Source organism: Chrysochloris asiatica, unplaced genomic scaffold, assembly GCF_000296735.1.
Source record: "Chrysochloris asiatica unplaced genomic scaffold, ChrAsi1.0 scaffold00004, whole genome shotgun sequence".
Lineage (NCBI taxonomy): Eukaryota > Metazoa > Chordata > Mammalia > Afrosoricida > Chrysochloridae > Chrysochloris > Chrysochloris asiatica.
The window spans coordinates 3,197,581-3,214,299 of record NW_006408522.1 but is presented as its reverse complement, the minus strand read 5'-3'; the positions used below and the strand labels follow the sequence as shown (position 1 = coordinate 3,214,299).

General features: G+C 40.4%; 1 protein-coding gene across 4 annotated transcripts in view; it reads right to left on the bottom strand.

Moving 5' to 3' along the window:
- The window catches only part of VWA9 (von Willebrand factor A domain containing 9), a 39,557-nt gene that overhangs the window by 1,891 nt on the left and 20,947 nt on the right, over positions 1-16,719 (bottom strand). For 3 of the 4 annotated variants that reach the window (XM_006831520.1, XM_006831523.1, XM_006831521.1), the window contains 4 exons: positions 13,272-13,416; positions 11,815-11,948; positions 2,358-2,476; positions 1,063-1,128 (listed from right to left, as the gene is read on the bottom strand). In XM_006831520.1, coding sequence (XP_006831583.1) covers positions 1,063-1,128; positions 2,358-2,476; positions 11,815-11,948; positions 13,272-13,416 — 464 coding nt within the window. The remainder of the gene's footprint in view (positions 1-1,062; positions 1,129-2,357; positions 2,477-11,814; positions 11,949-13,271; positions 13,417-16,719) is intronic. The other variant, XM_006831522.1, reaches the window with a different exon arrangement.

Here is a 16,719-nt window from a genome sequence, read left to right as displayed (position 1 = left end):
TTTAATAAAAATAAATAAATAAATAAAGCAGAAAAAAAAAGACTGGAAAGTGGCTTCTATGCAGGTGATTACAAAGTTATTTGATAAAGAAGATGGTGAGTTGACTGAAAAACAGGTTGTACCATCAGCACAGGTAATGAGCATTTATCCCAAACCATTGCATTCACCTTTCTTAACTATGAGGAGGATGTTACTTTTCCCGTTCCTCAGATCTAGGAAAGGTCTACCCCAGTTCTCAGAGGGCACTTAACTTTCTGGTGCCCTTGACTGGGACTCACACTGAATGATAATCACCATTTCTGGAGTACACCACAAGAAAGGTTGGGTCCTGGTGGAAGCAGGAATCCAAGGGGCCCTGCCCCATCCAGTACACACCAATGTGGTCTCAGTAAGTGGTGTCATTTACAAATAATCCCTTTTGCACTGCAGTGGGCTGAAGCAGTCAATTGCCAGAGACCCTTGTCCCGCTCTTACATGCGGGATTACACAAAACCAGAAAAGACAGACGAGAGCTCCGACTACTACCATCTCTTAACCCAAGGTTGAGGGAGAAACAAGGAGTGAGCCTAAGTGCCACCAGCATCCCATCTTGTCCCTTGTAACTTCCTTCTGCCACACTGGCTCTCGATTAGTTGGGTATCATTCTGGAGGGCCATCTTCTTTGTAATTCATAAATGTGTAATTTTAGAAGCTTTTCCTAGAGGCAGCTTCTCTGGTGCAGTAACTCAGCATTCCAGGAAGTCATATACACAGCGAGGAGGATTAAGGGCTATGACCCCCACAAAGGCCCTGCCAGCTGCCTTCCCCAGTCATTCACAGAAGCACAAACACAGGAAGTCCTTTTCATGGACAGAGCCAGGCCAGTCACACACACATTTGTCATTCTTGGATTTCAGGGCAAAGAGGAACGTATTTCTTCTGTGGACTTTCCGGATGAAAAACCTGAGGTACAAGTCATACATTTCTAGTTGCTGTCCACATTCACTTTGTACTCCGCCCTCTTGCTGTTATGATCATTTATGTTTGGAACACACCCTCTTCCGCAATAGCTGCCACTCTCACCTTATAGAATGTCTGAGTTTTCTCAGGTAGTTTCCTTGCATTTCTTAAGATCTTCTGTACATCTGTCTGTTAAGGGTGGAAAAACTTGACATTACAATTCTGTGGTAAATGGCAGAAAGAATACCAGAAGGATGGCTCTACGTAGTTAAAGAAACGAAATTGAGTAGAGTGCTGTAGTGTCAACAAGAGGGTGCTCGGACTTTCATTTCCATTTCTATTCACCATAGGAAAGCACCTCCCTCCAGGAAGAGGCTTGATGCTGACAAAAGTATTCCTTCAGTGACAGAAATGAACTAAAGGAACTTGTAAGTCTCACAAAAACACATCCAGGACCAAAACACACAAAAAAAAAACAATGAAAATTTCAGCTAAACCCTGTGGTGGAAGTGGTTGGAATTATCAGTCTGACAGGGATGCACTGGGGGTCAGGGATGGTGGAGAAGGGATTTCCCTTCAAATAGACGAGGTCCCTTAGCCATGGCAGGCTGCAGTACAGTTTCCATGGAAAAAGGCTAGACAAGACATGCAGTCAGCAAAAACCACACTGTTGTCAGGTGGCCTGACTGCTTCTTCTCATTTGGCGTAGGCTGGGCACATTGGAGGCACAAAGAACAAAAAATGTGCATTTGGAGAAAAAAGGCTCAAGAAGTGATTTTTTAAAATAGGTGTGTATGACTTTATGCCAATGGAAAGAGAGATGTCCAGTACCTTGCCAGAAAGCTGCATACCTTGATAATGTTATCTGAGCTTCCCATGAAAGTGCTTTTGCAGAATTATTATATAATGCTATGCCTTGGGATTTACTGTGGAGATGGAAAAAGAACCAAAACTCTTGTTAAAGATAACAACCATTTTGTTATTCAATGTCTCACCTTGCAAAACATTTTACATAAAAATCCAATGTCAGGGAAGTGTTTCTCTTTAGAAGAGCTGACAGGAGTCCTTTGATCAGGTAAGAAAAACTAAAACCCAACATGTTTCCTTTATGACCTTGGTTGCAGGAAGCTCAGAGCCAAATTGCTTAAATACAATTACTGTTTTACCTCAGGTTCCTGGCACAATGGTTCCCTTTTTCCACTCCACAGGTTTTTACAGCTCTGAATTTTATAAAAAATGATTTTGCTATATGTGTTTTACTGTAGGCTATCTCAAATCCTTTTTGTAAGTAATGAAAAACATTAAAGGTAAATGAATTAGTAAGTATCAGAGAAAAGAAAATTAAATCAAAAGTCTGTGTGCTAGCCAGAATCGCTCCTTTTGTCCCCAACAGAAAATGATGTGGAGGAAAATGTTACCTGCAGGCCACTGGGTTTGATCCAAACAGTAACATTCTGGGCATAGCTGCGTTTGTTTTTGGGCTGCAAGGGGAACGGGCTCTTATTGTCATCTTCCCCATATGGGTTTTCTTTAGCATCTTAAAAGAAAAAGACATTCTTGAAATGATATCTGGCAAAACACAATCAATTACGTTTCCAATCAGGCTAGAAGCTCTTTGAATCACTCCTTTTTATCTCCTGTTACTTCCTAACTACGAAAATCCATTAACTTAGTCTGACTGGAGGCCTGTTCTCAGTAGAAAACCAAGCAGGAAAGCAAACAATTAACTAAGATCCATGTAAGTGAGAAACAGCTTAATGTTGTAAAAGAAATAAGCTTCATTCATCCAGGTTATCAATGAAGGCAAGGATGATAAAACTAGTAAGTGCAATCAGGCACAATTATATGCAGCAATTCTACAGAGTCCAGCCTAGCTCTATCCAACAGAATTTTCTGAGATGGAAATACATTCTGTGATATCCAATATGGCAGCTGCTAGCTTACCTTCAGACTACTGGTGTGGTGCCATAGGACCAGCACTGGACTTTGAACCATAAGGTCAGCAGTTCCAACCCACCAGCTGCTCCTCGGAAACCCTATACAAGGTTGCTGTGAGTTGGAACCGACTTGACAGCACTTAACAACAGCTCACCACAAGGTTGGCAGTTCCAACCCACCAGCTTCTTGGGAACCCTATTCAGAGCCACTATGAGTTGGAACTAACAAGCTCATGTGGTTACTGAGCCCCTGTGTATGTGGTTAGTGTGACTGAGCAACCAAATGAAAAAAATTTATATTAACTTTAAATAACCATATGTGGCTGACAGCACCAAAAAACTAAAAAGAAAAATGGCATCTAATAAGAAAATTAAGGAAAAGGGCAAGAGATGAAATACTTTTACTGCTGAAACATACCCCATGTTATGGCTTAGTTAGTTTATTGCTTCCACAGATTTAAAGTTAGGTTGTTTTTACAGCCGTGTGGATAAACAAGGATTTTGGTCTTTGGACCTGCTTCCTGAGTCAACAAAACTCAGCCACAAACTTAGAGACACACTTAACAGCTACCAGTTCATTTCAGTCTTATTATTCTAAGGGACAGCAGGGATAATTTTTTTCTCACAAGCTCATTTCTCAAATGCTCATCCTAAAAATTTTACTAAGACCATGAGTCAGAAATTCTCTAACCCTGATCTGGGTTAATTCAAATGCCTTATACTACTGGCACCATATTACTTCACTTCCCAGCCTCTACTCAACGAAGTAAACTGACTGGCTCAACTCTTCAGCCATGTGTCCATTGTTAATGAGTGTCAATAAGCTAAGCGCCTCACCAAAAGGAGTTGTATGAAAGGAGAGAAGGTTAGCACTCCCCTTGACACGGATGGAAGAGCCCTTGGGTCTTACAACATGCATACAGTTGAGGCACTGCCACCTACTTTGTGGCATCAGGCTGTTAACCTCAAGGTAGGCAGTTTGAAACTACCAGCCTTTCCGTGGAAGAAAGATGAAGCTTTCTGCTCCCGTAAAGATTTACAGCCTTGGAAACCCTGTGCAGGGCCACTATGAGTTGGAACCAACTCCATAGTACTTAACAACAACAACCATTGTTTTTGGATTCCTGGTGTAGCGCTGTGGGTTAATGCGACAGACTGAAAGGCTGGTTTGAATCACAAAGGCAGCGGTTCAAGCTCACCAGCTGCTCCTTGGAAACCCTATTAAGGGTCACTATGAGTCGGTACTGACTCCATGGTATTTAACAACAAGAGCCTTACAGTCCTCTTCCACAAAGCACACTAATGTCCAACTTCTCTGCCTTTCTCTTGGACACTCCCCATGCCTAAAATAGAATGTGGTCCCTCTTTCATTTATTCACTTACTTACTCATTCACTCGTACAGCATCTATAAAAGGAAGCTGTTATATAGCAACAAGGTACATTTGTTATTAACCGCCCCCCAAAATAAATAAAATATATAGAATAACCTAGGAATTGTGATTTAGAGATGGATAAGACAATTTTTTTAAACTTAAAGTCCAACTATGTGACAAATATTTACACATATAACTTGGCACCTTAAGAAACCAAACAACACAAACAAGCCCGCTGATACTGAATTGACTCACAATGACTTTATACAACAGAGTAGAATTGTTCCTTAGTGTTTCAGAGACTACAAATCTTTACCGGAGCAAACAGCCTCATTTTTCTCTTATGGAATGGCTGGGGACTTTGAACTGATGACCTTGGGGTTAGTAGCCCAAAGCTTAGCCCACTGTATCCCAGGGCTATGAGTCAGAATCGATTCTACAGCACTAAATAACAACAAGAAGACAATGTTAAAGATATTTTCTAGAAGGCAGAACAAAAAGATAAGGATGGCAAAATGGATAAGAAAAGGTAAGAAAGTCACATGCATACATACATTACAAGTTTAATGAAAGGACAATAGAAAACAAAGAGAAGGAAAAAAATCAAAGAAATCATTCACGTTCCCAGGACCGTAGAGTATGTTTCCAGATGGATAGGGCCTATCAAGTGCCCAGCACAACTAGCGAAGAGACCAACAACTAGATCATAATTCTGAAAATTCAGAACACCAGGGATACCAAAGAAGATCCTCCAGTTGTACATAAAAATACAGGCCTCAGAACTATAGTGTGGCACCAGGTTTTCAATAACAGCACTGGAAACCAAACAAGACAACAGAGAAAAGCAATTCCAACTTAAAACTCTAACATCCAACCAAACTACCAATCACTATATAAGGGATGAAATAAAGACCTTTCCAAACATGCAAGGCTTCAAGATAGTCACTTCCCTTTTATCTTTTTCTCAGAAGGAGCCATGAAGCAGGGAGCTTCACAGGAGAGAGAAGAAGGGAAGACTCAGGACAATAGCTATGTAGCAGGTCTACAGAACAACCAGTACTTCATGAAACAAGAAGATGGCACCAGGAGAAAAAGAAACTCACAAAATACCTCATGAATGTATAAAAGGATTAAAAAAGTTTATGGAAAAATAGAAATTAATAGATAATGGAAGCCACCTCATATTTTGACTCAAGGAATTAGTGATGTTGTTGTTAGGTGCCATCGAGTCAGTTCCGACCCATAATGACCCTGTATAGGGTTTATGAGGAGTGACTGGTGAGCTTGAACCACCAACATTACAGTTCAAACGACTGTACAGTCCGGCGCATTAACCCACAGCGCCATACCAAGAATCAGTGATAAATACATAGAAACAAGAAAAAGAAAAAAAAAAAAATATAGTAGTAATTAGTGACAAGTATGTAAGAAACCAGCAAAGGAAAAAGTACAGAAAGCAGTAACTACAGGGAAAAACAGCTGCACAAGAAAGAAACTGTTAACCTTGTATACCACATGGTTTAAGTGGTTCAAGTTTAAATAAAAATTACAACATCTAATAAGAACTGAATACTGACAATCAAAAAGAACACTGGAACCACACTAGGGGGCAGAAGAAGGGACAATATACCCACTGGGTGGGTGCAGGATGTGGTTGTAAGAGAGTTAAGTTGTTGTTGCTGTTAGCTGCCATCGAGTAGGTACCAAAACATAGTGACAAAGTCCAACAGAACAAAACCCCGCCTGGTCCTGGGCCAACCTCAGAGTCGTTGCTACACCTGAGCCCACTGCTCCTGCCACTGTGCCAACCCATCTCACTGGGAAGGGGTCTTCCTCTTTTTTTCCAACCCTCCACCTAACCAAACATGATATTCTTCTCCAGGGACTGGTTCTACCTGATATGTCTGAAGTATGAGAGACAAAGTATGGCCATCCTGGTTTCCCAGGAGCACTCTATCTATACTTCTTCCAACACAGATTGGTTTGTTCTTTTGGCAGTCTATGGTACTTTTAATATGCTCCTCCAACACCATAACTCTCAAATGCATCAATTCTTATACAGTCTTCCTTATTCACTGTCCAACTTTCACATGCATATGAGGCAACTGAAAATACATGGCTTGGGTCAGGGGCACTGTAGTCCTCAAACTGACATCCTGGTTCTTTAACACTTTAAAGAGGTCTTGTGCAGCAGATCTGCCTAATGCAATACATCTTTTGGTTTCTTGACTGCTGTTTCCATGAGTGTTGATGGTTGATCGGAGCAAAATTAAGTCTTGGATAACAACTTCAATCTTTTCTCCATTTATATGGATGTTGTTTATTGGTCCAGGGTGAGGAATTTTTTTTTTTTTCAACATTGAGATGCAACCCATACCAAATGCTGTGGTCTTTGAACTTCATCATAAGTATTTAAAGTCCTCTTTGCTTTCAGCAAGCAAGGTTTTATCATTTGCATATTGAAGGTTGTTAATGAGTCTTCCTCCAATCTTGATGTCATGTTTTTCTTCATATAATCCAGTTTCTTGGATTATCTTCTCAATTTACAAACTGAGTATGAATAGTATAAAAGAATACAAGCCTGGCGCACACCTTTCCTAATTTTAAACCATTTGGTGTTCCCTTGTTCTTGGTCTATGTACAGGTTCTTCATGAGCACAATGAAGTGTTCTGGAATACTTATTCTTTGCAATGTTGTCCATAGCTTGTCATGATCCTCACAATCAAAAGGCTTTGCGTAGTCAGTAAAGCACAAGTAAACATCTTTCTGGTATTCTCTGCTTTCAGCCAAGAGCCATCTGACATCATCAATGACATCCCTTGTTGCACGCACATCCTCTTCTGAATCCGGTTTGAACCCCTGGAAGTTCTGTCAATGTATGGTTGCAGCCATTTTTGTATTATCTTTAGTAAAACTTTACTCGCATGTGATACCAATGATATTGTCCGATGATTTGTGCACACCGTTGGGTCACCTTTCTTTAGAATGGGCATTAATACGGATTTCTTCCAAGTCAGTTGGCCAAGTAGTTGTCTTCCAAATTTTTTGGCAAAGATGAGTGAGTGCCTCCAGTGCCGCATCAGTTTGTTGTAAGATTTCAACATGTACTCCAGCTATTCCTGGTGCCTTGTTCTTTGTCAGTGCCTTCAAACCCTTCAGGATCACTGGCTTCTGATTATATGCAACCTTTTGAAATGGTTGAACATTGACCATTTCTTTTTGGTACAGTGACTCTGCATATTCCATTTTCTTTTGATATTTTTTGCATCATTCAATATTTTGCCTGTAGAATCCTTCAATACTGCACATTGAGGCTTGGTGTTTTTTCTTCAGTTCCCTCAGCTTAAGAAATGCTGGGTGTGTTCTTCCCTTTTGTTTTTCTAACTCCAGGTCTTTGCACATTTCCTTAAAATATTTGACTTTGCATTCTCAAGCTAACATTTGAAATTTTCTGTTCAGCTCTTGTATTGCCTCACTTTTTCCATTTGCTTTAGAATCTCTATGCTGGAGAGCAAGTTTCAGAATCTCTTCTGACATTTGTTTTAGTCTTTTCCTTCTTTCTTGTCTTAATGACCTTTTGCTTTCTTCCTGTCTGATGTTCTTGATGTCATCCCACAACTCTTCTGGGTTTTCTTTCCTTAGTGTCTAATTCATCAAATCTGTTTGAGATGACCTCTAAATTCAGGTGGGATATATTCAAGGTCATCTTTTGGGTCCCGTGTACTCATTTTAATTTTCTTCAGCCTTAGTCTAAATTTGCATATTGATGGTATGTTCCACAATTTGCCCCTGGCCTTGTTTTTGGCTGATGATATGGAGCTTTCCCACGGCTCTTTCCACAGTACGACAAACTGGCAGATGAGTAGTGGACGAGAGAGCTAAGTAATCATTCTGTGTTATTATTCCACTATACAGCAGACTTTGAGGAGTCCTGGTGTGGCACTGCGGGCTAATGAGCCGGACTACAAAGTTGGTTTGAACTGCTAGGTCGGCAGTTCAAGCTCACCAGGGGCTCCTCAGAAACCTTACACAGGGTCACTTTGGGTCAGCACACAACAAGAAGAAGAAGTTTGAGCAACTCCAACAACACTTTTGTTTCCTAAGCATGGCACAGTGTAGGTTGCTTGGTAGGTACTTCTCAGTCAACAGGAGTAGGAAAACCAGAAGAGGAAGTCTGTGGCGAGGGATAAGAGGCAATAGTTTCTTTTATCTTATTTTCTGAACTTCAATTTTTGTTTTAAAAAAATATTTAACAAGAAAAATATTTAACCAAAGTTTTAAAATATCAACCCTTTTATGTAGGGTCAAGGAACCAAAGTTCCCATTTAAAAAGCAGAATTTGTACAATTGGTATTTTTACCTATACTTGATGGTTGTTGTTAAATGTTGTTGAGTCGGTTCCAACCCATAGCGACCTTGTATAGGGTTTTCTGAGGGGCGGCTGGTGAGCTTGAAACACTGACCTTGTGGTTCAAACCGACTTTGCAGTCCCATGCATTTACCCACAACAACACATCAGGACTCCATATTTGATGGTACAAAAATGTAAGTCACACAGTTTCCATCAAGACCCTCTCTGGCCTCCAGAGAACAGTTCACAGTTTCTTAGATGAGTACTCCAGTCATTTAAAATCACCAGTTATATTTTGAACTATATTTGCAGCTACTCTGATAAACAGAACACTTTTAAAACAATTCTTATAGGGAGCAATATCTTTAAATAATTTTGTGGCATGTGAGAGAGAATGAAAAACAATGTACAAAAATTATATTATCTAATTTACAGAAATCACCTAAAAATATTTCCCTTAATAATTCTTGCTTCTTATTATTTGTCAGAAATGAATTAGAATGTACTTTGTTTTTTGGTGGAGGTGGGGTGGGGCAGGAGCAGGGAAGATTTATCTCTGTTCCTGGGGAGTACTGCTCTGTCATTTTCCTGAGACTAGTTTGAAACCTATTACCTCAACTGTTGTCATCATTTTTGTAGCTGCCAGTTTAAGAGTTTATAACAGTAAATGTAAAACAAAATAGGATTATGCTCACAAATTTTGGAATGGGAAAACAACAACAACAACAAAACCCTCACCTCTTTAAAGTGTTTCTCTGTTTTTGTTTTCAAATCAAAACAAAAAAATTCACAGCACTTTAAAGGAGGGGAACATTCAAGCAAAACTGTGATTAATCTAACTACTATAGTCCTAAAGTTTAAGTATTAAATAAGCTATTTTTTTTTTTATCATTACAGTCGGCTGAGCACTTACCAGATTCATTTACAGATCATGCATGGTAGCCTTTGGACAAAACATCTTATTTTCACTCTTGGACTTGCAACATTAGTAAAAATATAAACAAACAAAAGGAATATATTGAAGCTGGCCAGGCACTTAACTTGGGGGAAATATATTTTCAGATTTTGAGGTAATTTAGAATTATTTTCGGTGCTCACAAGCATAATCTAAACACCACACTTTACACCAGACTTGCTGAAGTCTATGGAATCCTGGTGTGGCTTTATGGGTTAATGTGCTGGACTGCACAGTCAGTTTGAACAGCAAGGTCAGTAGTTTAAAATCACCAGCCGCTCCTTGGAAACCCTATACAGGGTTGCTATGAGCCCGAAATGACTCGATGGCACTTAATACAACAACTGAAGTCTATACTACACTAACTGAAGTCCTGGTGTGGTGCTGTAGGATATGCATTGGACCCCAAGGCCAGTTTGAACTGCAATGTCCGCAGTTCAAACTCACTAGCTGCTCGTCGAAAACCCTATACTGATTCGACGGCACTTAACAACAAAAACAACTGTTAACCAGTTTTTCTGTTTTAACTGTAATTTTGTCAGTTTCTTGCACCCAAACTCATACCTAAGTTTAACTTCTTAAGAAGTGACTAAATGGACATTTTTAAGACTCAATTTTGGCCCCACCTAGATACTTCTGTGTTTAGGATATACTCAAGATAACCATAGGCACACAGGAGGGTTATGGGTACAAAGAGTCAGATGAATAATGATATCTTTCCTCCCTAATTTAATATTACATTTTAAAAATGCTTTAGGAAAAGAGTCATACTGCCAGTCACATAAATACTTAAAAAAATTCTAGATTATGATGACAACAGTTGAGGTAATAGGCTTCAAACTAGTCTCAGAAAAATGACAGAGCAGTACTCCCCAGGAACAGAGATAAAGCAGCTGAGAACTTGTTTACAGCTGAAGACAGTACTGGGAAGTTCTCAGATTTGCACTACGGAGCACACATCTCTGGGGTCATATGGGCATGGTAGGTTCTTCCCCTCATGAATTCCTTTCAACGTTAACATGGAGTCTGCTTAACAAACGAAACTCACACTAGAAGATGGTGGACCTCAATAAGTATTTAGACATTAGAAGACCAGAACGCAATGTGACCACCATTATCTTTGAAATCAGTTGTCTATTTTTCATTAGAATTACTTCCATGGTAGTTAGCTGCAAATGGAAAAAAATCAAACTGGTTTGATTTCATGAGGTTTGATTTCTTCTTGCTGTTGGCTTGGGAGTAGATCATTCCATGCCACTCAGGACATTCCGTGACACCAAATCCTTATAACTAACGATGAATTATCATTTCTATTCCTTTCCCAAACTGCCATTTCAATTCAATGACGATTTCTTGTCTTGTACAAATGTGTCAGCTCTGGTTTTCTGGTATACACACACTAGTTTTTAAAAACTGTTTCAAATCCTTCAAAGAACATTAAGCATAAAGGAGAAACTTTTTTCCTTGGATTCAAGGCACCATCATTCTAAACAAATTTTTTAAAATAAGAAAACACTGGCTTAATTCAGTTTCAAATGGCTAAAAAAAAAAAAAAAGTCAAAATATTTTCTTTATAGACTGACACAATGGCTTCTTGTCAAGACATGCTGGGCGTGAGACCATGGCAGGACGTTCCAGGTGGAATAGTCTAGCTGGGAACTGGAATATACAAATTCCAGGGAGAGATAAGGCAGAACTGTAGGTAGAGATTTGAGGCATGTGAAAACCTTTATAGCTAAAGAAATCCATGATCAAGAACAATAATCCAAGAGAAAGCAAAGAACAGTACCTTGAGAACTGTAGGACAAGGGAAAGGAAAGACAAAAAGGGTATAAACAACTGCCAAAAAAAAAAAAAAAAAGCCATCAGCTTAGTGCCACGAGGCCACCGGAATGCATTGTCAGGAGAGTGCAGGGAAAACAGTTTCAAGAAGGAATGGACATTGAATCATTTAGGAATGGCTGATTGCAGTATAATTAGTTTGAAAATAATGTACCAAAGTAAAGTTTACAGAGAATAATTTTTCACTCTAAGCAGCTAAAATGCTTGTATTGACTAATGGTGGTTTCTGCTGAGCTATGAAAGTTTAAGCTCAAATATCAGACTCTCTTGGGTTCACCATGTACATACTCGGCACCAGAGGCCACAATACACTGGTAGTAGACATCACACAGCTCTTGGACTGCACAGCCAGAGATTTGCAGAATATCAGCGAGAAGACAAAACCAAGATAAGAAAAATCTGATCTGGATTATACCTGAAATAGGACCCAACTGTGCCATTTTCCCTAGCCATGGGAGAGGTTCTGGACCAGGCTCAAAGAGAGACATCATGAGGTTTGATTTCTTCTTGCTGTCGGCTTGGGAGTAGAGCATTCCATGCCACTCAGGACTAAATGGAGAGAAGATGGAAGATCAGAAGAAAATCAAGCCTGGGACTGGCCAGTTAAACAAGTCTAGTCTGTGTTTATCTGTTTAGAGACATGCGCTGCAGTTTTGAAAGTTACCAAAGACAAATCCTAAATCTGAAAATGCGTAGTTGTCCCGTAATATTATCAATCATTCCCCTGGAGCACATTATTATTCAGGTGAAATTATGTATATATGGGCATCAAAAGCAGTCTAAAAAGAGAAAGAAAGAAAGAAAAAAACAAATAGCACAAAGGGCAGCAAGGAGCTGTTGGGGTGGTAAAGAGGATTAAGGGCCATGACCTGTAAATCTTTTTAGCTGCACCCCCGAGTAACTCACAAAGCACCCACACAAAAGCCCTTCTAACATAGGGCACAAGGTCAACACTCAGGCCTAGAAAAGAAGCTCTGTCCCAGGTTCTCAAAGGACTCCAAGTGATGCTTATATTCAGAACCAATGCAGGTAGTTAGGGTGGCAAGAAATACTGTATGCTAATAACATCTAGTAAGACGACTTTCATTCTTCTTTTTGAATCACTCATTTGAACTTGAGCAGAAGTCGTCATGCTTCCTTGAATAACCCTAACCTCTTGCTATTCTATACCAGTCAACCCCAGGTGATTGTCAGAGATGATCAGTCACCTCATTTTGGGCCACAGTATTATGGAAAGGGAAGCAGAGACTGCAGAGAATGTGAAAGCTGGAAAGCTTTGCTTGAAGGGAAGGGACAAAGCAGAGTGGTTATAAGCATGGGTCTGGAGTCAGAATGCCTGGGTAAGAATCCTGGCTCTCTCATTTCCTGTCTGTGTAATTGTGAATAAGTTGCTAAACCTTTCTAAGCCTTAGTCTCCTCAGCTACCACTTGCATAGTATTGTTGTGAGGTATCAAATGAGATAAAATAAGTAAAGTGCCTAGAGGAGAGCCTGGTCCATGGCAAAAGGCTCAGTCAATGCTAGCAGCATCTTCAGCCCTTCCCCTGCCCCCTCCCCATTTTATAGATGAGGCTCTGCAAGTCCTGCCTAAAATTCCACAGCAAAGTAGTGTTATTGCTGTATCAGAACCCATAGAAAAGAGGAAAGCTGAGAAAGGATAGAATTGAAGAAGGCTCACTTCCTACTTATTCTAGCAGGTAATTTAAACAGAAGGCGAGAAGGTGATGGGAGACGGAGCAAGATGGTAGATATAGCAAGAAAAGGAAAAAAAACAACAGATCTTTCTAGTTCTTTCAGAAAAGTTTGGGAAGCACTTTACTTTGTGAAGACATTTTCTCTTTTCATTCCACCAAATGTAAACAGAGCTTCCTACCCTAATTGAACAATTGCCACCATTCCTTCCACTTTGAGGCTGCCATGGAGCAGGACACAAAAGTTGGGTATTTTGCCTGCAATCTGATTGGCTGAATTCTCATCTTCATTGTCATCAGTGATGCCAGTACCAACTTCATCACCTTCTGTGAAGAGGAGGAAAACAGGTCAGAATGAAATCAGCTATAGAAACCCCAAAAGAGCTGCTGATACTACTATCGACTGTTCCTAGCTTTGGATGGAAAGCCTACGGAGTTGTAAGGGACTATAACAAGTAAGAAAACTCAGATTCTCGTTCTCCAATGTCCACATAAGAATCCATTTCCACATGTTATATAATTCCATTTCTATGAAATGTCCAGAATTGACAAGGCTATAGGAAGTAGGCTAGTGGTGCCAGGGACTAAAGGCAATGGGAAGACTAACCATGGTAAGCTAATGGGTATGGAGTGATGAAAAAGTCCTAAAATTGACTGTGGTCATGGCTGCACAACTCTGCTAGAAGACTCAAAGCCAATGCATTGCACACGTTAGTGAATTATATCTTGATAAAAGTCATCAAAAACACCCATTTTCCATAGTTTCCCTAAGACCCTCAGTTAGATACTGGCTGGAGGTTTCCAACACACATCTAAACAGAGCCACACATTTGCAGATGTCAGCAGTGTTCTCAGCAGAATGTGATGTGAATCCCCAAAGGTGAACAGTGTTCACTCTAAAGTTCTCAGGTGTCTCTCTAATTCCAGGTTCTCTCATATACTCTGTGGACAGATGAATCTTCCTACAATTAACTTCCCTCCAAACAAACTATCTGCCTGCTCAATCTCATTCAAAGACATTCTCAGTCTAACAGGAAAAGTTTATCTGGCTTAGTCAGGCATTCAACAGCCCTTATAGCAGAGCCTCATTCTGCTTCCCCATATTTTCCTTTTCCACTGTTTCTCAACACGAGCCTTTCATTCTGTCTAATGCCTTTGCTGACAATTTATATCGGCATGCAGAGTTCCCCTAGGACCTTAGAATACAGGAAACTTGGTTGTTCTCTGAGAGCAATAAAGCAAGTAACAAACACAGTGATCGCCAGAAGCCATCTGAGGGCATGTCAAGAGTCTGCCTGTGGGGGGAATTATCTGAAAAAGGATTTCAAATTGTCATGGACTCTAGACATTCTGGCGCCACTGATGCTGAACAAACCCCTGCAACTATTGCCCGGGGATACTCTTTAAACCATAAACAAATATAGTCCCTGATGTTTTCTTTAAACCAAACAATACCACAGCCAAACCCAGCTCATTGCTTTCGAGTCAATTCAGACTCATAAAGAACTGTACCATAGTCTCCAAGGTTGTGAATCTTTATAGAAGCACATTTACACATCTTTCTCATTCAGAGTGGCTAGTGAGCTTGAACCACCAATTTTTTGGTTAGCAGGTAATAAGCACTTTTACCACCACACCACTAGAGCTCCTAAACAAAATCATTGTTGTTTACAGGGCTCTGGGATACAGAGACTGGGACATGGTTGGAATGGGGAAAGGGGGGGGAATAATGTTGAGATGCTTGGCTGACTCTTGAACCTTGGTTTTCCATGCATTATATTATAAAACAGTCACGGGAGAGGAGAGGGAGGAATAACCAGAAATACCACCATAGAAAGCTTGTAAGTCCATCTTCTGCCTGGAACTGACTGGAATACCTAAAAAGGGGTTACAATATGTCCAGTATAGGGATGGGCAACTTGAACATTGGCTGCCCAAAATGGGGGGAGGGATACAAAGTTAAGAAGTGACTGGCTTACAAGCTTTCAAGAGGGAACCTGGATCGACAGGGCGGGGAGGAAGGGTGGAATCTCAAGTGAGTAATATCCAACCTGTCTAGGAAGGGCTAATAAAAAGAAATGCGGATGGGTCTCTTGTGACGCAGGGATGAATAATTGTTATCAGGATGGAATGTGAGGACTGGAAAGGTAAAGGTGGATATTTTATAGCAAGGAGGGATGTGATTAACCTTTCAGTCTAGGAGTGAAGGCCCCTGGGACCATCACTGGAGAAGAACAGAAATAGGGACCCTACCCAGAGAAGCAGCGAGGCCTGAGATGGAGACAGAGAGGATGACATGAAGAGATGGAGTGGCTGAGGACTTGAGATCCAGGGAGGGAAGGGAGCTGTGTGCTGAGGACCGTGGGGAGAGAGGAGGGGCCTGCGGGGTATAAACTTTGGTTGGATAATGATGTATGGATGGGATGGTAACTATGGCAATGAAAGGATGTATGATAGAATGAGTGTAAAGCTAATGTTCCCCCATGTAAACTATCACACAATAAAAGGGGGAAAAAAAAAAGCAGTGTTGTTTAAGTGCCATCAAGTCAGTTCTGACTCAAAATGACCTGGTACAGGGTTTTCCAAGGAACAGCTGGTAGATTTAAACAGCCGACTTGTGGTTAGCAGTCCATTGCTTATCCTACAGCGCCACTTTAAGACTTTAGCTTAATTAATAATGTCTTTGCATTGTGTCTTTAAAAGAATTATTTATACAGGCACACCTTGGAGATACTGTGGCTTTGGTTCCAGACTAGTGCATAGAGTACACAATAAAGCAAGTCAAAAGAACTTTTTGGTTTCCTAGTACATTTAAAAGATGTTTATACTACAGGTAGTGTGCAATAGCATATGAAAATGTTTGAAATATTGTAGGAATTACAAAACTGTGAGCACACGCTGTTGGAAAAATGGTGCTGACTGACTTGTCTGACACAGGGTTGACGTAAACCTTCAATTTACAAAAAATGCAATATCTTTGAAGCGCAAGGAAACAAGGTATGCCCTTATGGAAGCAAACATGCCCGTATGCCTGTATGGAACCTAACTTTCCTATTGAAAGGTTAGACAGGAAACCTAGGAGCAGTGAGCGTATGTTAGGAACTCTGCTGGCACAGTGGTTAAAGCACTCACAGGGGTAACGGAAAGGTTAGTAGTTCAAACACACTAGTTGCTCCGTGGGAAAAAGGTGTGGTAGTCTGCTTCTATAAAGACACACAGCCTTCAAACCCAATGCGGCAGCTCCACTCCGTACTACATACAGGGCCACCATGAGTCGGAATCGACTAAGGCAATGGGTTGGTTTTGGTTTGCAGCTTATGTTAATGGGGGAGGAACAATTTGGAAAATGAGGGTGGAAATGGCATACAATTTGAAGAATGTAATAAATGTCAAATGTCATGGAATTGAGTATGTAAGAATTGTTGAATTGGTGTATGTCTTCAACAAGAAAAAGACAAAAGAAATGATCATTAAAGACTTCTTCCCCCGCCCCCAGTCCCAAAAAAAGACTGTTCCTGTGAACGTGTGACTGAGGAGTTGTGGATTATTCTCAACTCCAACTGACATGACATGAGCATACATGTGAATGTGTGACTGAGGAGTTGTGGATTATTCTCAACTCCAACTGAC